Source organism: Perca fluviatilis, chromosome 17, assembly GCF_010015445.1.
Source record: "Perca fluviatilis chromosome 17, GENO_Pfluv_1.0, whole genome shotgun sequence".
Classification (NCBI taxonomy): Eukaryota; Metazoa; Chordata; class Actinopteri; order Perciformes; family Percidae; genus Perca; species Perca fluviatilis.
The window spans coordinates 20,203,149-20,217,617 of NC_053128.1; the positions used below are offsets into that span (position 1 = coordinate 20,203,149).

Below are 14,469 nucleotides of genomic sequence, written 5' to 3' on the forward strand. Positions count from 1 at the left end.
ATAAACCAAAGCATTTAATTGGACAAATTACAATTTTGACTTGATGATTGCGCTAAAGGCTTTACCCTCTGGGAACCATGAATGTCTGTACAATTAATAGATTAGATGATTCAGTCTTCACTAAAAAGATAGGCAGATTAACCAACATCTCACTACCTAGCCACAGCGCTAGTGTGGCAAGAAAGCCATACCCTGCAAATGTTCAGTATTGACATTTAAATAATTAAAAAAAAACTGACTAAATAGAATAAATACCCTCATTAAAACGATCATAATTAGAATATACTGTATGTTACATGCATATTCAGAGCAGGTCTAACATTGCAGATAAAGCAAATACACTAGATCTTTCCTCATGTCACTTCAGCCAGCAGATATCGGTCTATCCTTCAGATCGTAAACATATAGTCTGCATTTGAATTCAACTTTCTTTGTCATTTGTCTTCTGTCTATTATTGGCCTTATATTCACAATTTAACAAATTGTTGCCTCTCAACCTGCATGTCAGACAATTTTCTTTTGTATTTGACCTTGTGATATTTAAAAATCCTTTGATTTAAGTTGGTTAAAATCCTAGTTTTTTTCTGTTTTAGAATGATTTAATATAATGGAATTGACGTATCTCGAGTGTCTTTTCTCTTCTTATTTCTCTTTCGTCCTCCCCATCCTGTTGTCCTCTTACACTTTGAACCAGCTGCTTACTCGCAAAGCAAATGACCAAAAGACAGCGTGACCTCCTTTGGATTTCTCTTCTCTGTCACACTTTTATCTTGATTTCACTTTCAGAGACAAACTGTATTTAAAGATACTGTGTTATAATATACAGTGGTTGGGAAAATCCACAAAGGGGTCAGTTTGAAGTCTTCCTCCATCACCCTCTCTCACATCCCTCCCTCCCTGCCCCTTTGCATTGCATGTCAGTCTGAATCACTGTGAGTGCCTCTGCCTGCTGCCTTGTTTGTAAAACAAACAAACATTTCTTTCTCAGTTTTGTGTTTCTGTGTCAGTTTTTAAGACACTGAACACTTCTTCAGATTTTGACAGCCTTTGTCTGTCTTCAAGTTACAATGCACCTTTCCAGTAGCTCAAATTATGTTGCTTTCAGTTGCTTGGACATTGAGGTTAAACTAACCAGATTAGTATGTTAGATTAGTATGTCTCCAGTGGTAGTTTCAATCTGACTTCATAAATATGCACCACGTAAATTGCATACAGTATGATGGATACTTGCTATAATGCTAAAAGACTGAGGCTAAAAGCTACAGTCAGCAGCTTCATCTCTCATTGGTGAGTAGCTATTTAGCCAGTTGTTTGCAACGTTTGCAGCTGACATTAGAGCAGACTAGGTCTGCAACTAACGATTCTTTTCATTGTCGATTAATCAATTAGTTGTTTGGTCGGTTATTTTCTCGATTAATTGATTAGTTGTTTGGTCTATAAATTGTCAGAAAATGATGAGAAATGTTGATCAGTGTTTCCCGAGGCGCAAGATGACATCCTAAAATGTCCTAAAATAGAGTTATTGCCCTTACTGCAGCTCCATGCACACTGTTTCAACACCTGCTGCACCTACACTGTTATCCTGAATTAGTTGACTTTACTAAAAATTTGCGTGGACACCCATTGCCTTAAACCGTCTAAGTTTTAAACTTAACAGGTCAAGTTGTATTAACACAGGGCAGTAAGTTGATGCAGTAGACAAATCAGGTTTACATTAGTAGGCCTAGTCATTACTAAAAATCATAAGTAAACATAAATATTTTTTCATTGGAGTCATGTTGTCTAAAATAAGTATGTTAAGTTAGGGCTTTAGTGCGTCACTTTTTTATATTAATGAACGTCCGTTACATTCAAGCCATTGCCAAATTAGTTGATACAAAGCTAATTAAGACTATCAGCTCCACACAACTCTCTTTATTTCTCAGTATGGCTATGTTCTGAAATTGGCCCAGAAAAGCTGAAGATAATTACCTCTTCTGTAGAGTCCATCATGTCTTTCTAATCCTCCGTGTCCTACTTGGCCAGACTGGGTAAACCCATCCCGATCTGCTGGTGATTTGATTTTGCCCTGCTTGGTCTGGTGATAGCCAGACTACTACTTGGCTAAAAGCAACTGCGTGGAGGAGGGGTGGGGGTGGTGCACAATCACTGAAGGCTTGTATCATGTGGATGCACCGACAGTTTTGTTGTCATTACTTAGAATTCCTCATGGGGGAGACAGAATCTACGCACTATAGTTTTAAACGTGCAAAAAACATAACAATATTAAAGGTCCTATGACATGCTGCTTTTATATAAGCCTTAGTGGTCTTAGTGTTGACGAACTGACCGAAGAGCCGGTTAATTAATCCGACTCTTGTCACTGAACCAGGAGACTCGAATGCCATACGTCAATGAACCGACTCACTCCTGTTTTTTTTCTTTTACTTCATTCGTGCCGTTGTGTGTGTAGCTGGTATTCTTCTGCTACTGTGTGTGTAGCAATCTAGCTCATTAGCACCTCCACTGGAGTGGTGGTGGTAGAATCAATCAGGAAATGATCTACCTAGACCTAGACCGTGCAACAGGCTACTGAACGAGTAGTTCGGCAAGTTTGAGTTATTAAACTTGCAGAGCCTTAATTGTTTCTGGTGCATCTTAGAGGATTGTGTTCATGGCAAGTCACACATTTTCGATGGAGAAGTACAGTACATCACATACAAATACACGTCAAGTTATCTTGGTAGTTATGTTAAGTTAAATGTTAGAGAAGTGAATGTTGCTACGTGGTAGCTAGGTTAGGCTGTTACAAGGAGACCGCGCACCAGGCTACTGAACGAGACCGTAAGGACCGTAACCGAGGGTACTGCATGAGTCTATATTCAAATGGGTGTCTAGGTTCTCGGCAAGTTTGAGTTATCAACCGATCCCAGAAGCCTTTATTTCTCGTGCATCTTAGATGATTGTGTACATACAAATTCATAGACTACATTACAGATGGATATCACATACAAATGCACGTTATGTTATCTTAGTAGTTAAGTTAAATGTTTGTTACGTGATAGGTAGGCTGTCACCAGGAGACCGTGCACCAGGCTAGGTTCTTGGCAAGTTTGAGTTATCAACCAATAGCAGAAGCCTTATTATGTCTCGTGCATTTTAGAATTGTGTTCATGGAAATTCATAGGCTACATTACCAAGGGGAAAGTATTATATCACATACAAATACACGTAATGTTATCTTGGTAGTTATGTTAAGTTAAATGTTAGAAGTGAATGTTGCTACATGGTAGTTAGACTGTCATGAGGAGACCGCTCACCAGGCTTCCGAATGTAACTGTGGCCAGTGCGCTAGTGTCGGTCAGTATGAGTGTGTAAATAGTATGTCGAGACCGAATGTAACCGCAACCACAAGTCTTCCGCGGTGTCTTGGTTGCTGGCGGGGGAACGCGATCACCACCCCCCCCGCCAAGGGCATGCGAACCGGTGACCAAATCTATTAACTCGGTAGGCAAACCAACGACCGTCCGGTTGAACCGACTCATGTAAAAGAGTCGGTTGTCCCATCACTACCCCCTGTTACTGTATTTGAAGTCTCTTTCCAGAAATTCAGCCTTCAATCTATACATAGTCCACATAGTCTCGGTCATGGTACAACAATAAATGTAGATAAACATGAACACTATATCAACCATACAAAACTAAAACCCAGAAAAACATAAAAGCACACCCAAAACATTACCAGAACATTATAAAAACACACTAGGACAGAAACCATTCAAAACATATATTATTCCCATGAGCCTTTGCATTGCTTCAGCGCAGAACAGTTCAAATGACCCCACCCCTCCCATACAGAAACTTAACATCCTTAGTTATCTCTGCTTCATATGATCAGTGCACTGCATACTTAAGCTGATTATTACAAACAACTAATGTGATTTAGTAATGAATATTGTTTTTAACAAAACATGAAAGAATAAGTAGTGACCACTAAAAAGTTTAAAGGAGAATTCCGGCCAATTTTTACGTTAATCTTGATCGCTATAATCGGGTCGGGTTTTTTTTCAGTCAAAAGTACACGCATATTTATAGCGATCAAGATTAACGTAAAAATTGGCCGGAATTCTCCTTTAATTACAACTAAATCTGGGTTTACAGTGTTGTTATAGTTGCTGAGCTATGATTGGACATGTGAGAAACACAGTTTTAATGCCAGTAATTAGACTGACATTCATCTTAACAGTGTACCATTATTATAACGCATCTATTCATTATGGATGTTGTTTGCTTTGTAATTGGACCGAACCCAGGAGGAAGTAAATCCACTTGAGAACCAGAAAAATACTGATATCCACTCACTCTCCAAAACCATCTGGCAGACATGAAAGATGCATTGTAACTTGCAAGAAAACAGCTTATATTTGGCTTTCTTGTGCAGTGATTTTGGTTTAGATTTTTCTTTTTTCCCCCACACTTCTCCAAAATGTGTTTGTGTCACATTGGAGGCCCACCAATGTCCGCGTTCGTGGGTTTGCAATGAGCTCATGGAAAAAAAGACCCACAGTGTGCTGGGAAAAGGAAGCTTCTCTGCCAGAAACATTGTTTATTCTGTGTTTGTGTGGTAATATCACAGACTTTGCACTATTCTTCTACATTTGTTCCATATTGGCAACACAGATCGGTTTGCACATAAAATCCACTCTTAGCTCAAATCCGCCCATTGATCAGGGTGTGCAGAGACTAGAGCTGAGTCTGGGATAAACTCTCATAACATGTTTAATTATGTTTCTGTAACATATTTTGTTGTACAGTATTGGTGGAACTGTGTGTTGTGGTTCAGTGAGATGAGAAATGTAGCAATTTACTGAAGTTTGTATTTAGATTTGTGACAGTTGGCATGTGTGTTTTTGCTACCTACCCACTGTGCTCTGTGCTCACAGCTCGCTCAGTATCCCATGTTGAGAGAGGAGATGGAGAGAATCGTCACCCAGCACATCAGGGACAGAGAAAGCCGTGCTAAGAACCAGGTAACACACACACAAGAAACCAACTACAAGTGCGTGGTTTATGGTTGTGCAGAGGGAGGTTGATTTGTATAGAAAAAGCATGAACTTAAATTGTTTTATTGATTTTTACAAAGGTGTACTTCCCAGCGTATTCTGTTATTTGTAACATCTTTGGAAACATTATATTTAATGATCTCAGTATCTTTTGATTGTTTAGAAAGAATGCAGTTTAAACATACTGCACTAGCTTTTCTGAGGAGGATCTCTAAAATTTTAATAAATGGGCATTATTGATAACAGCTCTCTCTCTCTCTCTCTCTCTCTCTCTCTATATATATATATATATATATATATATATATATATCTCTCTCTCTGTTCAGGTGTTGCTGTTGATAGACATTGAGTTATCATATATGAACACCAACCATGAGGACTTCATTGGATTTGCTAAGTGAGTTTCTGGTTTTTTTCTTACTCTCCATCATAGAATATGAAGATGTATGGTCACTGCTGTGTTTAGTGCTTAAAGATTTGGCAGTTCATGTGCAGTTTAAGGCCAAAATCCAGCATCTCCTGATGTGTTTTGTTATGCTGCTATACAGTCTTTCCCTAAGGCTTTATTCTGTTAGCACTCAGCTCTGTTTTACCCATGCTAAATGTAGCACAGCTATACAGTATCTTGTTACCCTGGGCAACAGTCCATATCTTACACAATGCAGCCCTGTACAGCTCTTGTACATGTGACACACTAATGGGCAACAGTTGTTGAATCTTGAAACAACTTGTCCTTTTGGTGAAAGTTACGGGGATGTCGGTACAAACCGAGGTCTGTTGCAAAATATCATACTTATAGAAACAACAATCATTATATTAATATCAAATAGAACACACTGAAATACTTTTGTAAAGGTTAAACAATCCTAAAAAAACCTGTCATTTTAATAACGAAAAATGGTTTGAAATGTTAAATCTGGACCTCGAACGGCATCAAAATACACATAGTAACAGATAATTATGCAATACATGCTGTTCATGTTCATGTAAGTGCATAAGTTTATTTGAAAAAAAGATGAAAAGTTTTTGAAGTGTGTGCTAAATAACAGACAACTCAGTGACTATACATTTAATGTCAAATAAACAGATTTTGCATGAATATTATACTGTTTATACAGTACGTTCTAGATTTCGCCCTCTGGAAGCATGTAAATCTTCTATTTTTCCAACATTTTATTCTTTAATCCTATTCTCTTCAGCTCTTGTTTTTTTATGCCTATCATTTTGTTGTTGCTTGTTACCTTTGAGTGATTTCTCTTTTCGCTGTGTCTCGTGCTCTTTGTCCTCTCTTTGGCTTTTCTGCTTCAGGATGAGATCATGGTGAGTAGTGTGTGTGTGTGTGTGTGTGTGTGTGTGTGTGTGTGTGTGTGTGTGTGCGTGTGTGTGTGTGTGTGTGTGTGTGTGTGTGCGTGTGTGTGTGTGTGTGTGTGTGTGTGTGTGTGTGTGTGTGTGTGTGTGTGTGTGTGTGTGTGTGCGCATGTGTGTGTGCGTGTGTGTGTGTCAATCTGTGCATGTCTGCAGGTAGGCTTTCATGTGTCTGTCCTCATGTTTTTATGCTCTGCATATGTCAGGATACATGTATCTATATGTGTTTACACTTGTGTTTTTTTATGTGTGTAAGTTGATAAATTTCATGAGTGTTTGTGTATGAAATGGGCTTCATATTTACTACCAGTAGACAGGCAGGTGGCTGTGGTTGGGGATGCTTGGCTGCTGTCCTTTCCTCTCTTTTTCAGCTGTGTCCACCCTGCAGGCACACACACTTACACTTATACACACACTTACACTACAGAATGACACATGTACTGTAAAATGCTATCCTACGCGGCTTCTTTCAGTCTTGTTGAAAGGCTCAGTTTGGAGACGTTAGTTGTGACTTCAACACTGAGGCCAGCTTGCTTTGGCGGTGAAGAGACACCCCCAGCAGTACTTTGAACTAGATAAAGAGAAACTCACTTGTGTTCTTGAAGTACAAAGAGAAGGAGAGTGAAGACCAAAGACATTTTCTTTTCTGGTAAACAATTATCAAACATTTCTATTTACACGTCACTGGACTTCCTCTCCCTATCCCCCTCTTTTTATTCCCTGCCTCTCCCCAATTCATCCAAAGTAAAAAGAAGTCCAGGGGGAATGAAGACCTGCAGTGAGTTAGACATATGTCACCTCCATAATTGTCAGTTGCAATAACAACCACCCAGATCGGGGTCAAAGGTTAGGGGCACATAATAAACAAAGTGGTGATCTTCACTTCCTGTTTACAGATGGATGCAGTGGGCCCCGCAGCTTCTGTTCTCCTGATTTATCACCGCCCATACTAAATACTGTAGGACCACTTAAAACGCCAATTTATGGACTTATCGTCAAATATGCTTCTTATTTAATCCTCAAATCCTGCTTGATCATCAGTGGGTTCATGATAATTAGTCACCCAAGTTTTGTTAAAACCCTCAGAAGTTTATCATAAATTGTAGTCCAGATCTGAAACTCTCTAAAGGTACTATATATATAATAATAATGAATCATTTAATGTAGTTGTTTTAGGAAGTTTTTCTTTACCAAAATTGAGGGTCTAAGGATAGAGAGTGCCCTCCGTTATTTTGGGCTGTCGATTAAAAGATGCCAGCATACACCTGTTGTATGTTCAAATAGATTTCAGGTTTGGAGTCAGTGAGTAGGCATTACTGTTTTTATCTTTTTTTTTTATAAAAAACTGTACATTTATTAAATTACTTTATTCTAAGTCTATAAGTCTAATCTTAAATGAAATGTCAAATATAGAATATATATGTGACGTTGTCATACAGTGTGGAAACTCTTTTTCTAACTTAGAAGCTAGTTGAGAGGAAATTAAACATAAGAGGAAATTAAACATGAGAGGAAATTAAAGGGAAGTGGATTTTAATCAGTTCAGCCCTTCACTTCAGTTCAGAAGTTTGATCACTCCACCACTTCTTTTCAAAAAGCACATAAACCAGTCTGGCTCCTGCATTTCATTGCATGGCCTCAAAAAGGTTTGACATGGGCCATTCTTGTTTTAGCCTCCTTACTTCCCTTGCCCCCCACCCTGCTTGCTTTCCCCTTGCTGCCGTCCCAGCAGCCAGCTATAATGTGCTGGTGCCTGACCAACATTGTGTATTTGGCCTTTACTAAATGCCCTGCGTTGGCGTTCTCTCCACATTCTCATTCAGCCGGAAAGAGGAGTTAGCGATCGGTTTAAGGTAAATAACACGCACACCATGTACTGTATGTGTCCATAGTTTCTGTTTGGTGGAAAGAATGAAATACAAGAAAGAAAAAGAGTGTGAGGAATGTGTTTAGTCATGTAGGTGAGCGTCACCCTGCTGTTGTTTGTGGCAGTCGCTTCTTATCTCAACTAGAAGCAGTGACATTACACGTTAGTGTACAGTAGGTACGTATGTGTGTTACATACACAGGCTGACAGATATGGTGTTAAGTTAGTGAAATGTGTGTCAAAAGGCTTATTGTGTTATTTACTTTTTCTCTGTTTGTCTGTGTCTCTCAGGTGATAAGGAAAGGTTGGCTGACCATCAACAACATCAGCATCATGAAGGGAGGAGCCAAGGAGTACTGGTTTGTCCTCACCGCAGAATCTCTGTCCTGGTATAAAGACGATGAGGTGAGATGCTGTTCACACACGTGTAAAATGATGATTGTTTTCACCTGCACATTTCTGTATTTGCACACTTTTGATCAGATTTCTGGTAGCAGTCGGTCAGAGAGCTGCCAGTCAAATCTTTAATGCATCAGTCAAATTGACACACAGACATTTGTTTATCTGCTTTCTAATCTTGTCCAAAGAACAAAGCGGCATACAAAATTGGTAAATTGGGTTTTCTGGAAAGAAGAAAAACACAGGATTTCACAATCATCCCTGCGACCCAGTGATTTTCAGTAGCTGAATTGTAATATCGAAATGTCAAGAAGTTGACATTGACTGTTGTGTAATCTTTTGATCAGACTTATTCTGTGCACTATACTGGGACATTACTTTTTTTGTAAGAGCTTTCAACATCTTTACTGCACAACCTGAGACATCATCACATGGTTCTGAATCACCTAAAAACCAGGCATCTCATTTTAACAACAGCCCTTTTATAATATTTTCCAAGAAATTACAATACCAGGAGAATTATTTCAGTTGGATGTGTTTTTTCTCCACAAGCTTCCACCAGAGAGATTCAGAGATTCTTTTCCACTTTCTGGTCCAAACTTCATTCCAGCTCTTCCCACTGGCAAAACAAGGATATGGTTGGTCCTCTGTACACTGAGATGATTTGACCCAGCATGCTTTGTTACTGGGTCAACTGGTCAAAGCGGTGTCCCATGATGCTTTGCAGAACTATTAGGAGCTAGCCACAGTCTCACTGTCTCCAGGCCTTAGCCACAGCCGCTCCACTCACTGACAAAAGTGTGTTTGTGGGTGTATGTGTATGTGAGTGTGTGTGTGTGTGTGTGTGTGTGTGTGTGTGTGTGTGTGTAGCATTGAGAAGGCCCTTTGCAAAGAGTCAGGACCCCCCAGCATGTCAGACACTGAAGCTGGCACACACATGTGCATACCAGAGCCCCCCTGCCCTGCCCTGTTCCCAATTACACACACACACACACACACACACACACACACACACACACACACACACACACACACACACACACACACACACACATATAAGCTGCTTCTAATAAACTTACTTCATTTCAAAGAAGGGGCACAGAGTAAGAGAGGGGCTGGATTGTAGGAGAGGAGAGGGGAGGAGGCAGCACTGTCTCCTGTTAGCTGGTTAGCAGCAGGAGTAACAAGGACCATATGAAGGGAGAGAAAGTGGGGAGGAGAGGTGGGGGTACGGGCATGGGGGGGTGGTACGGGGGGAGGAGAAAGAGGTGAAAGGGCTAGGGTGGACGTTTTGCTTTTATATCCTCCCTTTATACCTTTTTCCTCCCCTCATTTCCCATCGCTCCCTTAAACATCCTCAAAGGTTTATCCCCAAACCAGAGGAAACTCTTCTTCATCCTCCCCTCCCATCATCCGTCTCTCCATTCACTTTCTGTCTCACTCTTTCCTTGTCACCCTCTACTTCTCCTCTGTCCCCACCCCTCCGTCTTTCCCTCTCTTCTTGTACTGTATATTTATTTGAACATGGAACTGCATGGGTGCAGGGAGGGGGGCAAAACCAACACATGGCGCTGGTGTTAAAGCTCAGCGCAGAGGCTGAAGGGCACTGCAAGTGATTTAAAAAAGAAAAAAAAGAATCTTTCCATTTTGTTTTCTATCCAAGCTGAACATTTTTAAATAGTCCAGTCACACAAGCGCACACACTAGAGGTTCGAGTACTCATGAGGGCTTATACTCACATGTGCACCTGGATGGATATCAAAATACACACAGTTGATGAAAAGTTGGAAACGGTTTTATGTTTAGATAAAAAAGGGTATCACTGCTTGCAGAGAAAAAAATGGATTGTGCATCTTTTCATGCAGTTTTTGCATTTACACGCAGACGCATTCATTTCTTTACACCAACTCACAAAACAGCGCAGCACCGTTTTATTGACTGCCTCTCGTCATGGGGAAAACCCTTGCCGCAGCCTGGTAACACACACACACACACACACACACACACACACACACACACACACACACACACACACACACACACACACACACACACACACACACACACACACTCCCAGAAACACACATGCACCCACCCCCAGACACTAATAATAACTTTCAACCCAACTAGTGGTGCCAGGATGTTTTGGTTAGTGTGTGTGTGTGTGTGTGTGTGTGTGTGTGTGTGTGTGTGTGTGTGTGTGTGTGTGTGTGTGTATGTGCATGTGCCTAGAAACCTTCTGGTCTGTATTACCACAGGACATGCCAATTCTTTGAATCAGGCTGCTCTGTAGCTCAAAGCTTTCAAAAGGGAGAGAGAGGGAGGGAGATGTGAATGGAGAAAAAATGGTTGAAAAGAAAACAAAAATGTACTTAAAAAAGACAGACATAACTGATTTTATAGACTGTCAGCAATTGTGATATTTATTTATATTTTTATAATCAAACTCATGTGTATGTATAGACATTTTCATTTGTCCTACTGAGACACAGATAAATAAGTTTAAATGTTTTTTTTGCTGGTCTTTTAGTGGCTGTATTTTTGCCTGTAAAAGTGCCCTTTTTGTGTGTGTGTATATGTGTGTGTGTGTGTGTGTGTGTGTGTGTGTGTGTGTGTGTGTGTGTGTGTGTGCGTGCCCCTGGGTTTCCCTGCTCCTGCTGTAAAGCTGCCAGAAAGCCAGACTTGCCTGGTGATCCCAGCTGTAAACATCCTGGGGGGAAACAGCACTCACCATAAACATGTCTGCCATAAGGTGTGTGTGTGTGTGTGTGTGTGTGTGTGTGTGTGTTTGCGTGCGTGTGCATGCGTGTGTGTGTGTGTGTGTGTGTGTGTGTGTGCGTGCGTGCGTGCGTGTGAGTGCGTGCAGGCTTTTTTTGGTGTGTATGTGCTATGCGTGCTCTTATGTGTGCTTGTGTGCATGCACCCGGGGCTGCGACATAGTGGCAGGGCTCTAAATGGAAACAGGTTGGTTTGCGGTTTTCATTCCTGCAGACGATGCTCTGTGATGGGACACCGTGTGAATCTTTCTGCCCTCTACTTTGCTTTTGTGTACTTGAGGTGGAGTTTAAAATGGTACGCTGTGGGTTCGCTTTATCAAAGACAGGTGGGCTGGAAGATAAACTGCGGCCCCGGTGAAGAGGTAGAAAACAAACCATAATGGAAAACGAGGCAGGGGGTCTAGCTAAACTTTCACATAACGTCACCTACAAACACTAAAGCCACAAACAGTTTCCTGTCTTTTTTTGGGAGAGCTATACAAAGACTCGTAAAAATGGCCAATAGACAATGACAGAGTGGCTTCTATTTCAAAATTTTTGTATGGTGGCTTCCTGCCTCTCTGCAAAAAAAAAAAAAATCAAAAAAAAAATTTTAAAAAAAATTTTGGAAAAAAAAAAAAAAAAAATATTTTATATTTTTTGCAAAAATGCCGTGCAATGCTGGGGGTTTACTGTGTGTTTTAGTTATCTTTTTGGGGTAAGTGTTCATTTCTTCTGTGTGGTTGAACTTTTTTTGGTCTTAGTTCTCAGTTAGATCTTTGCATTTTGTAGAAAAATAAACAACATGTTGGGAATGTCATGCAACCATCACTTATATTTGTGCGAATGTGATTCTGTAGGTCAATATGGGATTTCCCATTTTGTGGAGTAGTATTTGTTTAATTTCTGTGACTGTGAAACTTGCTTGAGAAAAGAAAAATAGAAACAATGTCAAATAGATATCCAAGCATCTTTATTTGAACTATTTCAAACTATTTCTTTTACAGTTTTATCAGATTTCACTCTCGGTTAAATGACAAATAAAACAATACAAAAAGAAAACAGGAAAATAAACTGAAACCCTTATGTCTCTGTAAACAGTTTTAAAAAATAATTTGGGATTCATGTGTCCGTCACTCATAAATCCAGGATAGGCGAGAGCCAGGCCTCTGTGGTGGAGCCTTTGTGGAGTGCTTTATTTAGGCTTGTGCCCGGGCTTGTCCAGATGTTCGAGGGGTAGTGCTGCGTGTCACCACATCCTAATGTGCTTGTGCCTCCTGGATGCCCTCTGGAGGGCTCTTGCTCTCTTTTGTGTCCCTCTTTCGGACACTTTGAGTCGTCCCGTGCTTCCCCGGCCAGCCTAACCAATGTGCAGACTACTGTACAACCACTACTTCCTGAACAGGTAGTCTGAACACTGGGCAGGCGGGCTGGGCAATTGAAGGATGCTGTGGAGACGGATTTACTCATGCACACACAGATAATCTCAGTATGAAGTTGCTGTCATGATTCATTCACACACACTCTAAACTATACTCACTGCGATTCCAGTATGAGACTCCTGAGTCCAGCTCCTTCTGCTCTTATAGTCTGACTGCTACAAAGTGCTGACCAGGCTGTTTGTGCGGGCTGGAGGAGAAGCAGCATGTCAGAGATAGATGAAGGGGCCTGCAGGGAGGTGAAGAAGGAGGTGGAGGATGAGGAGAGGTTAGACAGAGGTGATAGCCACTGATTGGCAGATTCAACGACATTCCCTCCTGTTTCCTGCTGTGAGAAGCAACATTCCAGACGGAGCTCTAGAAGAGAACAGCAGACGTAGAAATGCATTTTTCTTAACAACTCAAAGAGATGTTAAAGTGTTATAAATCCATTGAATAAATCTGATGTATTATTGTATTTTCAATTTTTTTGAAAAAACAACAACAACAACTTGGTGCCATTTTCTTGTAAAATCCCTTTCTAGGTCTGTTTGCTGAAAATGGATTAAAGCAGACAACATACAGAGATAGAGAAAGATCAACACACACAAAGGGGTCATACCCCATTTAGCGCAACTTTGTACAAGCTAAACTTGATTTGTCCCCTCTGACCCCCAGGCCAAGACTAAATAAATAAAACCCAGGATATTTCACAAGATGTTAAACAGTTTAAAAAACTGATGAGATGAAGCTGTCAGTAAAAGATAGAAACACCCAATAGCCAGCTCTTTGGTCTCCAAGTGCTCTCAATCGCTCATGGTTAGAAACTTAGCAGTGAATAGTTGTGGTCAGCTGAGATCATACTAAGTCTGACCCAACACCTCCCACTAAAACACCAGAATACGTAACCTTTCGTCTCCTTGACACATGCCAAACGGAAAGAAATTTCTCCTTGTGGAGGGGATACCTGCGACTTGACAATCTCCTCTCTCTTCTACACATCTTGCTGTCTTCAGCGATGTCTCTTATTCTTCTTGGCTGATTTGTTTTCTCTTCTTCTTGACTGGCTAGCCCCAATTCATCCCCCGACGTCCTTTCATTCAACACTGCCGTTGAGGCCGTATCAGGCTGATGGTGTTTAAATGGGACTTCGGAGTCGTTTGGATTTGTCTACCGAAGTTTCCCTGAGCAAAAAAAAGCTGCTCCGGTAGCGAGCAAGGTGGAGCAGCTGGAGGCTCGACGTGGCAAAGGACTGGCCATCAAGTTTCCCCTTCGAGAGACAGAAGGAGAAAAAGGAAGGAGAGAGAGAGGAGATATGGAGAGAGAAGGAGGAGGAGCTCGCCAGCCCCCCATTTTTCCTCTCCTCTTCCTTTCTCCCCTCCCTCTGTCTGGTTTTCCCCCCTCTTTCTTTCTTTCTTTCTTTCTTCTCTGGCTTTTGGGGAGAAAGTGGAAGGTCAAAGGTGAACAGGAAGTGAGACACATTCATTTGGCGTTTGTGTTGTAAAGTTTGGAAACGGAGTGAAGGATTGGCTGCCGAGGGAGGGAACTTTTTAGTGAAAGCGTATGTGGGCAGATGGGAGGACGTCTGTGTTTGTGCGCTCACGTGGAGGCATATACAGTAT

General features: G+C 41.0%; 1 protein-coding gene and 1 long non-coding RNA gene across 2 annotated transcripts in view; one reads left to right on the top strand and one right to left on the bottom strand.

Annotated features, from left to right (window-relative positions):
• dnm1a (dynamin 1a) overlaps positions 1–14,469 on the top strand; it is a 54,263-nt gene that overhangs the window by 21,404 nt on the left and 18,390 nt on the right. Inside the window, exons 11-13 of the mRNA XM_039779813.1 lie at positions 4,923–5,009; positions 5,369–5,439; positions 8,502–8,679. Coding sequence (XP_039635747.1) covers positions 4,923–5,009; positions 5,369–5,439; positions 8,502–8,679 — 336 coding nt within the window. The remainder of the gene's footprint in view (positions 1–4,922; positions 5,010–5,368; positions 5,440–8,501; positions 8,680–14,469) is intronic.
• On the bottom strand, positions 12,386–14,116 carry LOC120545471. Its single transcript, XR_005636701.1, has 2 exons — positions 13,815–14,116; positions 12,386–13,097 (listed from the first exon to the last, which is right to left on the bottom strand). It is a non-coding gene; the product is annotated as an uncharacterized LOC120545471 (long non-coding RNA).